The sequence below is a fragment of the Erithacus rubecula genome, assembly GCF_903797595.1.
Source record: "Erithacus rubecula genome assembly, chromosome: 21".
Classification (NCBI taxonomy): domain Eukaryota; kingdom Metazoa; phylum Chordata; class Aves; order Passeriformes; family Muscicapidae; genus Erithacus; species Erithacus rubecula.
Window position 1 is genome coordinate 3191351 of NC_136673.1, and position 14348 is coordinate 3205698.

The window sequence follows — 14348 nt, forward strand, 5'->3', positions numbered from 1 at the left end:
GTTTCTGCCATGAAAATACTGGGAGGGATTGGGGCTGTTCTCTGCACAGTGCCATGTCTGAGACTGCTTGGAAAATAGATTTTAGTCTCACTGGTTGCTGTGGGGTAGAGGAAGGACATTCTGGGAGCCCAGACCTGCAGGGAAGGGATGATCTCCACGTTTTCCAGCTCCCCTTCCCAACCCAACACCTCTCCAGTTCCTAAATCTGAGCTCAAGAATTCATGAAACAAAGCCTCAATGAGAGGAAATGTTGCCAAGCTTGAAGGCTGGAAATTTGGGTGACTTTCAGCCATTTTCAGTAAAACAAGATGGGGTTTTCTGCAACACCCCTGGCATGAACATGTTCTGGTCCAGAAACCTCAGGATTTTTGGATTTAGGGTTTTTTCCCCCAGGCTGGAAAAGCAACACAATTTCCTGTAGCTGTCCTGCCACAAGAACACATCTCACTGCAACAAACACAAGGTCCATGTGTGCTGTATTTACCTTCTGCTGCAGCCCTGGGCTGTGCCACCAGAAATGTTGACAAGGAATAAAGTTCACTCTTTCCTAAGTGGCCACAAGATGTTTCCACCCCAGCCAGGGGAACATTTCTTTGGCTATTTACTGGGTGAGGCCTGGCACTTTCACAGGGATTGCAACACTGGGAAGCCCAAGCAGGAAGGAGGAGAAGGAGCTGCAGAAACCTTGTTCCAGGGAGAAACAGGAACTCCCAGAGCCACATCCATGGGAATTTATCCCACAGCAGCTCCACAGCCAAGAGAAACCAGAGTTTTCTCTGCACACCCAGTCCAAGCTGGGCTTACACCATCCTTCATCTGCATTATTCCCATGTAGAGCAGGGATGTTTCAGATAAATGGGGAAGATTTTCCTACCTTGGGTTTCACCAGAACATCCCCAATGAGCTGCCAAGACAGAGGCAAGCAGGAAAAATTCTCTATAACCACAGGCAGCAAATGAGAGACCTACCCTGAGAGTTCTGCACTCCAGCCCAAGCTCAGGAGTGGCAGAGCAGAATCCTGTGATTCCTGTGACTCCTGTGAGTCCTTTCTCACCCAGCAGGGTGGCTGCAGCCTGCAGGGATGCTCTGGGACACTTTGGCAGAGCAGTGGCAATGCTGCCTGCCAAGTTTCCCCAGCAGCCCCACAAAAGCAGCTGCAGCTGCAGGGATGTGACACTCAGCATCCTCTGCCAGGCTGAGAAAACATCAGGTTATTCCTGCCTCAGCTTGGAAACAAGAAAACCAGTGGAAAACACACCAAGCCAGGTTCCCTTCCCTCCCAACCAGCTCAGAGAGGGAGTATTTTTAAATGATTCAGGGCTTGAGGAAAGCTGCTGCCAGCCCATCCAGAGCTGTGTGCTCCACTTGTTTGGCCTCCCAGGATGCCTGACTGAGGCTCTTAGCTGGATTTTAATGCTTCAATATTTCATGGGCAGCTGTTCTCAGCAGGCCACTCAATAATGCATTGAGGCTTGGGGAAGGTTATCTGAGGCCTGGCAGGGATGTTTGGAGCAGGGAGCTGCAGCCCAAGGGTTGGAGGCACCATGAAATTTGGGATGTGATGGGGTTTGCAGCCTCTTTCCTCCTGCCCATGAGTGTGGAGTGAGCCACAGACAGAGAACACAGGTCAGGAATTCTCTGTTTGCAGCCTGCTAAAGAGAGAGGAAATGCTGGAACTGCCATGGTGGGTTTGGGCTCCACTTCCCAAAAGGGAAAGGCAGAGCTCTGTCTGAATCCAGCCCTCAAAAGTCCCTACAGACAGGCTTCCCTGCTCACCCACTCTCACAAGAAGCTCTAAAAATCCTCTTCAAACCCACTTTGGATGTTCCAAAGGGCTCAGAGCCAGCTCTGACAAAATCCATGGAGCACCTTCACCAGGAGCCACCCTGGGAGGGTGCAGGACCTGGACAAAAGTGAATTTGGGGGAAATAAAAGGAACTTTAGAAGTCTCTGGCTCACAAAGAGCTTCATGCCTCAAACACATCCTCCCCCAGCTCTGCTCCTGATTTTTTGCCCTCCTGAGCTTTGCACAGCAGCAGGAGCTGGAATTCACTCAAGAGGGGAAGACCCTTCCTAGAGCCAACTGCTCTCCACTCCCAAACCCTGCTCCTGCAGCCCCCCTGCTGCACCAGGAAATTTAAAATAAGCCCTGAGAGTTCTATTTTCATCTTGGTGGGTGGGAGAAGAAGTGAGATGTACTTTTCTCTCCTTTCTGGTTTTAATTATGATCAAACATTTCAGTTTGATGCAATTTCATGGGAGCCTGAGCCTGCTTGGTCTTTCAAACCTGGGTTTGGGAGGAAGGCAGAGTTTAACTCCTTTGGTTTAAATCCCCCATCTCTGAGCTCCTCATGGATCAGAGATAAAGCTGGGCCACATTTTGGATCCAATTCAGCCACACATCCCATGGAAGGCTTTCAAAATCCTATTTAAAAACCGAATTATCAGAGTCTATCAAGAATCAATTAAAAGATTTTTCAAGCTGCTAAGACCTAAATCTGGGGGTTACAACCTGTCCCAGGCTCAGGGACAATCTGTCCCTCAGATTCTGCTCTCCTGGGGACAGATGTCACTCACCTGCTCTGAGCAAGATGACCTGGTCATCCAGGGGCAGCTCGGAGAAGTGGGGGATCCTCTTGGCCCACTCCACCAGGGTGAAGAGCTGCTTGTCTGCTGCCTGGCAGATGTTTGTCACAGGGTCATTGGGCTGCCAAAAAATAAAAAAAAAAAAAAAAAGAAAATGAGATGGAAAAGCTTGGAAAAGGCAGAGTGAGGAAGAGAGGCTGGTGAGCAGCCTGCCTGCCATCCCTGAGGGATGTTATCACTCACAGGCAAAGGAAGGGATCTGCCTGCTCCACCACAAGGGCTGTAAGTTTTTAGCAAGCCCCAAAATGGGAATTGGGAGTGCTGAGCTCCATATCCATCACCCTGAGTGATGAATCCAAGCAGCTCCAGCCTGGGGAAGGGCAGACCAGCATCTCCCAGCTGGATAAAGCAGCACCAGAGGGGGCATTGCAGGAAAAAAAAAAAAAAAGAGAGAAAACCCCTTTCCTTTGAAATATTACCCAGTAACAGAAACCATCTGCTCTCTAGGAGGACAGTCAGCCTAAACACACCAAATCCCTGTTTAAAGGAACTGCTCACAGCTCAAGTGGATTTGTGATTAGGAACTGGAAGAGCCTGTTTAAGCCTGGGGAAGGCTGAGCTGGCTGGCCCAAGTGTGTCTGTAGGGTTCACCTGTCAGGACAGGGATGGATGAGCCCTCCCCATGTCCCACTGTAATCCCAGCAGCAGGATTTTACCATCAGCTTCTTCCCATGTCCTTAAAAGAGCAGTTTCCAACCTGGAGAAGTGTTTACTCAGCCCTGGCTTGCAGGGGCAGGGGTGGGATGCCAGAGGAGGGGCAGAATTCCAGTGGAAGCTGTGGCAGACCAGGACCAGGCTGCCAAGTGCCCTCTGAGCCCTGCCCCACAGCCCTGGCAGCAAACCCAAAGCTCTGTGCCTCAGTGGCCAACACCTCCCATTCTCCAGGCTTAAAATAGCCAGGATTTGGCAAGCTCAGGGCACCTGCCTGGGGAGTATTGCCACCTGTCCCCTGCAGAGATGGATGGGCACAGGCTGGCACTGCTGCCCTCCCTGTGCCACCCCCTCCAGGGCTGCAAGGGCAGCCAGCCCCACTCCAGGGAGCTGGGGCTCTTCCCTGAGCAAGGAGATGTGAGCAGGGACTGGGAGAAGGAGATCAGATGGGATTTTACCTGAGTAAAACCTGAAGTGTGTGTGAGGAGCTCTGCAGAGTTTCACTGGAAGCACAGGGAGTGTTGATATTCAGATTTAGGGAGGGGGAAAAAGGACACCAGAGGCTCTGAATATCCCTCACTTCAGTTATCCCAGCTTGCTCAGGCAGGTGCAGAATCCTGGCATGCCAGGGAGGTGGGATGGGGATCATGACTGATGGACACCCCCTGCTCCCAACCCCTGCAGCAGCAAGTGCTGCAGGGCCCCACAAAAGGGGGAATTTAGGTAAATAGATGTTTTTTTGCCAAAGCTCTCATCAGGGCTGGCTCTGGGCAGGCTGGCACCAGGTGCTGGCTGTCCCTCCATGGGCAGCACAGGCTGTCCCCAACCCCTGGTGCTCCAAACCTCATCCTCAGCTTCAGTTCCACCTCAGATGGCAATTCCTGGAACCACCACAGCTCTTCCTGGCAGAACCTGATCACTGGAGTGTGAGAAGCAGCTAAAAGTGTCCAGAGGGCCCTGCCTGGCTCTGGGAGGGAATGGCAGTGCTGGAAACTCTCCCTGGGCAGGGAAAGCAAATCCCCTGCTGCAATAAACAGCAAGGGCACAGAGCTGGGGTGTGACAGAGCCAAAGGGCACCTGACCCTCCTGGAAAGCTGCAGCTTCCAGAAAATGGGGAATTGAAACCAGAATTCCAAAGGCCTGATGGGGAGGGCAGCTCTCAGTTACAGGCTCTGCCTTTCTGTGGCCAGGAGCCTGTCCCAGGCTGTGCTTACAGCAGCCTCAATTCCCAAAGCATGGGGCAGAGGCAAAGCCACCCCCTGGGACAGGGACATGGCACAAGGTGACAGCACAGAGTGACAAGACATGGGGATTTGAACTAAAAGAGAGTGGGGTTAGAGCAGGTATTAGGGAAAAACCCTTCCCTGGAGGGTGGGGAGGGTGCCCAGAGAAGCTGTGGCTGCCCCTGGATCCCTGGAAATGTCCAAGGCCAGGCTGGATGGAGCTTGGAGCAACCTGGGACAGTGGAAATGTCCCTGCCCATGGCAGAAGATGACTTTAAGATCCCTTCTAACCCATCCTATGGGGGAGACAAAGGTGCTTATCCCTAAATCACCCTGCCACCCCCAGCTGGAAATGTCCCTGCAGGTCACCACCAGAGACACAAATCAAAGCACCCAACACACCAGGCCAGCAGCAAACTGCTGGTGTTTTCTCCTCCCCATGTTTATCAGGGCCTGGATTTATCTGCCTTTCCCTCACCTGGGCTCTGGGGGAGGGAAGCAGCTCCTCTGCCTTCCCTCTCCCCATCCATGGTGACCCAGAGCTGCTGATCTCATCCATCTGCTAAACCTGCTACAAATGTCACCTCGTGGGCCTGACAATAATAGGGCATTTCAACAAGCCTCCTGCTTCTATTTAGATGCAGCACACATCCTTGTTCACAGTAATGCCTGCTGAATTATGCAGGAACCAGCTTTCAATTTGAGGAGCCCTGGTGCCAGACGAAGCCATTTATTCCAGCTCCCTCTCTAGGGTTTGTTTTCAAGTCAGCACAACACTGGCTCCAGCTCCCCTGAAGGATTTTTAATCCTGAGAGCAGTCAGAGCCTCTCTGAGCTCCTCACTAACTCCTCCTCCAAAAAAAAAAAAAAAAAAAAAAAAAGTCCTTTATATCCTCGTGGTGATGGGAATCTCCTCTTAAATGCAGGTGAGGATTTGTACCTGATTGATTCTGGACCTGATTCTGCACATGATTCTATCCCTGATTCTGCTCATGATTCTATCCCTGATTCTGCACATGATTCTGTTCCTGATTCATTCTGTACCTGATTCTGCACATGATTCTGTGCCTGATTGATTCTGTACCTGATTCTCTAAGTTTCTAACTGGGAAATGAACTTGAAAGCCAACTTCTAGGCAAATTTCTCCAGGTTTTCTCTCCTCAGAGCCAAGCAGCTGCACAACTCTGCACCTGAGAAGTCACACCCTCATTCTCTAGCTCAATCTCTTGGCACTTCAGCCACTCAGGTCTGTTTTTGCCTCAATTGGACTCCAAGATCTTCAGAGCATGGAGTGTCTTCCTGCCTTTTAGCACTGAGGGCTGTTCTTCACAATAAAATCTTCTCAGTGAGCCCTTTTAATTATTCCTTACAGCACCTCTTACTGTGGGACAGAAGCCACCAAAGGCTGGTGGCTGCTGGCTCTGCTTTCCTGCTGCTGAGCTGACACAGAACCAAGAATTGCATTTCTGAGCTGGTTCTATTCTCACACAGCACAACCCCTGTGTCCCCATGGCCACTCCTGATGTCCCACAGCCAGCCTTGTGTGAATAATTGCATTTCTGAGCTGGTTCCTTCCCCACACGGCACAACCCTACTGTCCCCATGGCCACTCCTGATGTCCCACAGCCAGCCTTGTGTTAAAAATTGCATTTCTGAGCTGCTTCTTTCCCCTCACAGCACAGCCCCTGTGTCCTCAGGGTCACTCCTGATGTCCCACAGCCAGCCTTGTGTGAATAATTGCATTTCTGAGCTGCTTCTTTCCCCACACAGCACATCCCCCGTGTCCCACTGTCCTCACAGCCACTCCTGCTGTCCCAGGCTTGGCTGGGGCAGGCTGCTCACCGAGCTGGGTGTCAGGCCCATGTTTGCCTCGATGTAGGTCTCAGTCTTTGGCTCCACAGCAAGCTCAGCCTCCAGGATCTTCTCCACGGGCATGTCCTCGTTGGCGCTGCTCGTGGACTCCACCTCGTTCTCGTTGCGGTCCTTGCCCCTCTGCCTCTCCTCCTGCACAGCTGCAGGGGACACACAGGGGACACAGTCACTGCCAGGGGCACCCACAGAACCCCAAAGCATCCTGCAGCATCCCCCCTCTGCCTGCTCCCAGGGAATGGGATTTGGGGAGCAGCCCCAGCTCAGAAATCAGCAGGGAGAGGGGTGATCCTGCCTGGGAAATCTCCTCCTCTGCAGAGGGACAGCTGCTGGAAATGAAAAGGTTAAAGATAAATGAAGGAAAGCACCATGGAGGAAGCAACTCTGAGTCACTGTGAAGGGATAGAATCAGAGAATCCTAAAGAGGAATAGAGAAAAGCAGAAATGCAGAGTTCAGCCAGTGCTGGGTTGCCCTGGTGCCATGTCCTGCCCCTCTCCTGCCCCTGCCTTGGGGCAAGCCCCAAACAGACAGGAGAGAACTGTCCCAAACCCTGCCATGTGCTGATGAGTTATGTCTGAGCAGCTCCCAGATGAAAAACACTTATTAGATGCTAATAACATGATTATTATTATTATTAATGATCTCCCTTGGAAACCTGCACACACTTTTCCTACCCCTGGAAAGCAGCTTTGTGCAGTTCCACTGGGAAGTCTCTCCATCACCTTGTCACAGACCCTAAATCCCCCATTTTCCACACACCACTGTTTCCCACGTCACATTTCCAAGCCATTTATTTATTGACAATTACTCCAGCACTCCTTCCCTGCTGCATTTGAAGCTGGTTATGGGATGTTCAGGCAGAACAGCAGGGGCACAGGTGATTTGGGGGGAAACCAGAGCTGTCTGTAACACAATGAGGCTTTTCAGACCATCAGCTCTATGCCAAGTGCAAAACCAAACCCTACAATAGGAAACTCCAGGAAAAAACAAACAAATAAATAAATAAACCCCAGGAAATTGAGGCACAGGCTAAAGGAGCCCTCTCTGGCCACTGATCCCATTAACCCAGCTCCTGGGGCAGATTCCCAGTGCTCCCTCCACCTTCCCTCTGTGTTGCTGTTTGCTCAGACTCTTCCATGTGAAAGCTGTTGTGCAAAAAGACAGAAGATTCCTTTCTGCAAACTCCTCTGGGCTGCAGAGGCTCCCCAGGCCACCAACATTGTCTGCTGGGCTGCCAGAGCCAGGTAAAATTCACATTTGTGTCGTGGCTTTTGTCCATCTGGTGTGGATTCTTCTTCTTTTTCAAGCCACCAAAAAATTCTGCTTTAATTTCACCCCTCCAACCCCACTCCTGCTTCTGCAATGATCAGAAAGAGGGAAGTTTTTGCTTAATGCCAACTCTTCTTCAGCAGCACAGATGCACCAAGATTCCTCTGGGCACATTAGAGGAGATGAAACACCTACTAAATAACACAAGAGCCTGAGAGAACAGCAAACCCTCAACAAATGGGATCTTATAAAAAGAATTAAATGCCAAAGTGCTGCTGGGGATTCACAGGAGCTCTCAAGGATGAAGGAGCAAAGTTGGGATCACTGGGGTCACTCCACTGTGGTGTTAACCCCAAAACCAACCATCCATCCATCCATCCATCCATCCATCCATCCATCCATCCATCCATCCATCCATCCATCCATCCATCCATCCCCAGGGCTGGAGAGAAACTTCCAGTTGTTCTTTCTTAGCAGAGGTGCTGAGGGACAAGTCACCATCCCAGGAAAAAATGGGGACTGCTCCTTGAGATGAAGGAAAAACCCAACACACAGAATAGAGGGAAGGAGAGAAGGACAAGTGTTTTTTTTTTTTACCATGGAATCTGGGAAAATCCCCAGCAGTGAGCAGAGCTGGGACCTCATCCCTGGAGTTCACTCCCCACTCCCACTGGAGATTAGTCAAATAAACTAATAAACTTTGGAGATGACAACAATACATTTTTGGGTGGATCCCATAAATCCCTCTCCTGCAAGGCTGTGGCCACCCCAGAGCTGAGCCCTCTCCTCTGTGCTGATGGCTCTGCCAACACTTGCATTTCTCTTCAAGGAGCCCTGGATGGGTGAGAGCTTTTCCAGGCTGGTTTTCTGAACATAAGGGAAGCATCTGAACCTTGCAATCCATTTGAGGAGAAGAGAGATGCAGTCTGAGAGCTCAGAGAGGCAGCCCTACCTCCTGCAGCTCTGTCTGAGCCCAGGGACAGAAGCCTGTGTTTTCTGTGTTTTCTGTGGCACCTGATGAAGAGCCTCTCCTGTTATTCTGCCTGATTTGGTCTGTGCTTCCCTCAGGCCAATTGCTGTCATGTTTCATCTTGAGCTTCTCCAGCCCATCTGCACTTCCCCAGGCCATGGTACAGCAAGACATGGAGCCCCATGTGTCCAAGGCACTCCTTGGTGACCTCTTGTGTCTCTAAAACCCAGAATGTCTCATCCTGTGGATTGCAGATGAGCCTCAGCTCCCCAAGCCTGAGGGCTGATGTGCCAAAATGCCAGATCCATCCTCTGCAGGTGTCCACATCACACTGGACTCCTTGGCTTTGCTCATCATCTGATGGCTAAAAAAGCAGCTTTGAGTCCATTGCAAAGTGCCACCCAACCCAGCTCTGGTGGCCAAACCAAGCCCTGTGGGTGGCCACACTCAGGGGCTCTGAATTTCTGTGCCACAGGAATGTCACTGGAGGGAGGGAGAGGCCCAAAGGAAATTATTTTGCACAGGGCAATGGTGTTTCTGAGAGCAGCACAGGTTGGTTTGTTTGCTGGGGACAGAGCAGCAACTCCAGTGACACTCACCCTGTGTCAACAAAGAGGTTTTTGGGATCAGAACCCCTCCCTCCAGCAGCAGCAGGGTGGGGGTTGGCACTTTTCATGGGGAAAGGATAATTCACTGCCCAAAAAAATGGGGTTTTCTCAGGGAAACACACCCAGCATCCTGACAGCACAAGGGAAAGGCACCAAACCTCAGCCCAGAGAGCCCCAAACCTGCTCAGTTTTAATTTTCCCCATCCTGCAGGTGGGTGGGTGGTTATTTATGAGGAGCTGGCTGGGGGTTATTGGGGATTTCCATTTCTCTCCCACTGGAATTTATTGGGCTGTGCTGCCTTTCATGAAGCCACATCTTTGCTGTGCATCATCAGCATCCTGAAGCATTTATGCCCCAGGTACCTGTTTATATCCAAAATGCCAAGACAGCTGAGAAAACCAATTCAGACAGTGTTTCTTCTGCTTTCCTTTCGTGTGTCACCTTTTTTTCCTTTTTCAGAGGTGCAGCTTTCTGCTACTGTAAGCAACCTCAAAAGCTGTGACACATGAAGTAAATGTGTTTTTTTGGTTTTTTTTCCCTCCAACATTTTCAACTGAACGCTGTAATTTTTTTAAGGCATGCAAAATACCACTGTGATAATTAAAAAGTGTAACTTGAGAGTGTTAAAAAGTGGATTGAAACCTTTGCCTGCAGTTAGCTCACAAGAGGAACAGCTCTGGAAAACAATAGCAAAAAATCTCTAGCTCACTTCACTCTCTGGACACTGAAGTACAAACAAACAGCAACAAAAGGAGAGAAAACCATAAGCCAAACCCATTTTCTCAACCTAAGAGCATCTTTAAAAACAACAAAAAAACCCCAAACCCAGCATCATTTAACCAGCTGGTTTAAAGAGCAGCACTTTAAATGGATATAAGAAACAAGCTCATTAAGCTGGAAGACATTTTCCATTCCAAAATTACTCCTAAAAATAACTGTGCTCTTGAACTCTGCCCCTTCACCAGGCTGTGGCCACTTGCCTGCTTCCACATTCACTCTGACAGAGCACTGGAAACCTGAATTACTGCTCTTTCTCCCCAGATTCCTCCTGCTCCTGAGGGATGGCCCAGACTCCAGGGGATGCAGAGCCACAAGTCACTCCAGGTGGGAATCTCCAGTCCCTCTAAGTGATGGAGCAGCTCCCTGGGGACATGGGAAGGTCTCCAGGCTGTGGAGATGCTGCAATTCCAACCTGAACCCAAGTGGGAGGGGGAAAACCAAACCACAAACACAGGAGAGGAAGAATGAACTCAAGCTGTGGAGTTTAACAAAGTCCTGAAGTCAGTGAGCAGCTGTGCAGCTGGACAGATGTCCTGCATGTTCCAATCCCAGCATGCTGGATTTAGGAGCAGCTTTGGGATCAGCCAGGCAGCCTGAGCTGCAGGTGCTGCAGGAGAAGAGCTCTCTGCTCTCCAGATGGGCTCCAGGCTGCAGCAGCATCCACTTCACCCAGCTGGCAGCAGCCCCAGCCCCAGCCTGCCACCTGCAAGCCCTGCTCCCAAAGCTGGAGAGCCCAGAGCTCCTCCTGCCTCTGCCAGGGAGCCCCTCACACCCAGGGCAAGGCTCTGGGAGCTGCTTCCCAAGGGCTGCTCCCTGTGAGGCAGCCAAGGGAGCCTGGGAAAGGGCTCCTCACTGGTATTTCCTGCTCCCTGTAAGACCCTGAGGGCTGCCAGAACTGCTGGGGCAGCACTCATCCCAAAATCCCAAAATCCCATCCCACAGAACAGCTCCAGCTGCACCTTTGTCACCTCTGCTGTCACCCCCTGCCACACAGGACCCCCCACCCCAAACCCCCTGCTGTTTGCTCCCAGCTCTTCCCAAGACCTCTGCCTCCCTGAATCCCAGGCAGTTTCCTCTTTTTCCCTCTGGAACCCAGGGCTGCTGATGCACAGACACCTCAGACCCCAGTGAGGAACAGATCCAGCAGGGAGAGTTCAGCTCCTGGATGCAAACAGCCACCCCCACAACAATAACCCCTGCATTACTCAAAATCCTTGATGGCAATCTTAATTTTGTTGACTATCTGGTATTTAGAGGGAGACAGAGTGCAAAAAAATCCAAGGCTTACACTGCTGGTAGAAATTCATAGGGGAAAAGGATGTTCCCAGTTGCTTATTTATTGTGGCTGCAGTATCTCAGAGAGAGTGAGGCTCATTCCAGTGAACACTGGGATCTCCCTGACGTGCTCCCAACAGGGAGCAGCCAGAAGAGATGCACACAGCAGGAGGAATCCTCTGCTCCTGCAGCCTTTCCCCACCCCAAGCCAAGGTTTGTAGCATTCCTGTGCCCCAGCTGCTGCTTCTGCCCTGGCTGGGCACAAATTCCATCCCTCTGGGTCTTCCAAACCTCCATCAGGTTGGTTTTACTTCTCTAACCCATCTTCTCACCCAATAACCCCTTTTCTTTTACACAACCTAAGAGTACAACCTTGGCTCTCACTCCTCCTGCCAGCATCACCCTGAGGTCTCAGCATTGCTCCCCAGCCCAGCCCTGCCTCTCCCCACAGCTCCAGCACTCACTTTAGAGGATTTTCCTGTGCTTCCACCACACCCCAGTACCTCAGTGCAACAGGAGAGATAATTCCCAGCAGCAATCTATAAATTAGGTCTCCAGAGCAGGATGGGTTTTAGGGAAATGAAGCCCATAACCCAGGCTCTGCTACTTAAAAGATGCAAGAGCTGATGCTAGAGGATAAAAATGTTATGAGTATTTAGGCAAAAGGAATTAGCAATGCAGGATTTAGCCCAAATTAGAGGTGGGAGAACAATTCCAGTCAGCTGGGATGGGTGCAATGGGAAGAGACCCTTTGTTGACAAATCAGGTGGACATCACATGTGAAACTCAAGAGCTGCTCAGAAAGAGCTCAGCAGGATCCAACTCCTGATTCCAGCTTTAGGACAACTGAGAGATTTCTGTGAGACACTGAATTTTTAGGTTTATAACAAGAGACAGGGGAGTTATTCCAGCTTTTCCTATGTGGAGACTATGCCTGAATCATCTGATGCTGACTGTCAAATCACCAGTTCCTGCCCTTCCCCAGCACTGTCTGAGCACATTCCTGCAGCCACCAGGATCCCATCTGTCACACTTTTAAATAATTGTCTGATCATTACGAATTCATTTGCTATTCATTGTGATAATGTTAATCAAGATGAATTAATAGAGTCCTCACACTGTACGTGCTCCCTGGGGACTTCCAGCACCATTTAGAAATTAATTAATGGACCTGTAATTTTTAGTGGTGCTGCCCATGCAATCACAGCAGGCACAGAGCAGGTACCTGCTGACAGGGTGGCAGAGCTCCAGCATTCCTGCTGCTCTTCCCAGCCCTGCACACCTTGTTCTGGGGGGCTGGCAGGTAACTGGGTCTGCAGCTGCCTGTGGAAGGTTCTGGATGCAGTGCCAGAGGAAGGGGATGCTCTGAACACACAGGAGAATTCTCATCTTTTTTTTTTTGGTCACCTGAATCTCCCATGACTCAGGTTTTGGATCAGATTTTCCTCATCCTGCTGCACATCTCCCATGGGATGCAGCATTCCCCATCTCTGCCCCCAGAGCAATGCCAGGCCCTGCTGCTGCACTGCCCTGAATGCCTCACTCTCTGCATTTACTGCTCTGCTGGGGCAGCAATGCTTGTTCTGAGCACTGAAGGGTTAAGCTTGGTGCCCTGGGTGCCCTGGCAATCCCCCCACACCTCCAGCACAGACAGCTGTGACACTTGGTGCCTTTGGTCCTCAGGTAACCCCCCAAACCCAGCGTGGCACAGTTTGCCCAACACTCAGAGCAGCTCCAGCACTGCCCTGTTTAATCAGTGCTCCAGACAGGCCTAAGTGTTCTTCAAAGGCTCCCAGGCTGGAGCTGGGGGCCAGGGCCAGAGCAGGGCTGGTTTATCAGCCTGTCAGGGAGGCAAGTGTGGCTCTGCAGATGTAAGGGGAGAAAGCAGCACAGAGCTGGGGTCACTCTCACGTCGTGTCTGCTAAAAGCCTGTTCTGCCAGCAGATTGCAACAGACACAGTCAGCATTTCAAAAGATCATTGAAAAGAGGCACTGCCAGGGACGTTTAGATCCTAAATTTAAATTCCACTAAAGGAAGAGTTGTCTTAAAGAGACCAAATTGCTTTTTCTTCCCCATCAGTGAAAAAGTGCAGCATTGGTGAGGGCCTGGCACAGGATGCCCAGAGAAGCTGTGGCTGCCTCACCCCTTGAAGTGTCCAAGGCCAGGCTGGAGTGGAAATATCCTTACCCATCACCTAAACCCTGCTCTGGGACTCAGTGCTGCTCCAGAGGCTCTGGAGAACACAAAGCTCTCTGGCTGCCGTGTGAAACTACAACACAAATGAGATTTCTGTCACCTTGGCAAGGTTGATGCTGCTTCTTGGCACCCACCAAGGTCCCAGCAGCACCCATGGGTGCCCTGGTGTCTTGGGCTGTAATACAGGATGTGACCAGAAATGTGAATTCTGTCCCCATCTGTTAAACCAGGTGGGGCAGTGACCCTGATCTCCTGGCACATATTCTCTGCTAATGGACCATCTTTAAACCAGCTGGGGCAATCATCTTTATCTTCCCACAGCCCATCCTCCCTCCAGGAGATATCTCCTGTTCATGGCCATTGAGTCCCAGTGCATGACTGATAAAATTCCATCATCCCACTGGGAGATGCTCCAGCCAGGGGAGGAGCCAAGCCTTTCCTACCCAGATAAAAACTGACATTTTGGACACCAAGGAACCTTCTTCCCACTGGATTCCAGAGGAAAAGCCAGACCTTTCCATATAATCAGCATAACTGCACCTTCTCCAGGAGCACTGCTCCAACTGAACCACATCTGCCACTGCAGGAGGATGCAGCCACCATTGAATGGGACTGCTGCCACCACCCTGACTGACTGACGGGTGTCAGCTTGGATTCTGACTCTGGCAGTGTTTGGGATTGTTCTTTGCAATACTGCATTTCTATTTTAATTTTCCTAATAAAGAACTGTTATTCCTATTCCCCTATCTTTGCCTGAGAGCCCCTTAATTTCAAAACCATAACAATTGAGAGGGAGGGGGGTTACAATCTCCATTTCAAACAGCATCTCCTGCCTTTCTTGGCAGACACCTGCCCTCCA

The 14348-nt window shown here is 50.8% G+C and overlaps 1 protein-coding gene across 2 annotated transcripts in view; it reads right to left on the bottom strand.

Annotated features, from left to right (window-relative positions):
• RXRA (retinoid X receptor alpha) overlaps nt 1–14348 on the bottom strand; it is a 102218-nt gene that overhangs the window by 16706 nt on the left and 71164 nt on the right. For both annotated transcript variants that reach the window (XM_079323893.1, XM_079323894.1), the window contains exons 5-6: nt 6362–6531; nt 2578–2707 (exon numbers count right to left, since the gene is read on the bottom strand). In XM_079323893.1, coding sequence (XP_079180019.1) covers nt 2578–2707; nt 6362–6531 — 300 coding nt within the window. The remainder of the gene's footprint in view (nt 1–2577; nt 2708–6361; nt 6532–14348) is intronic.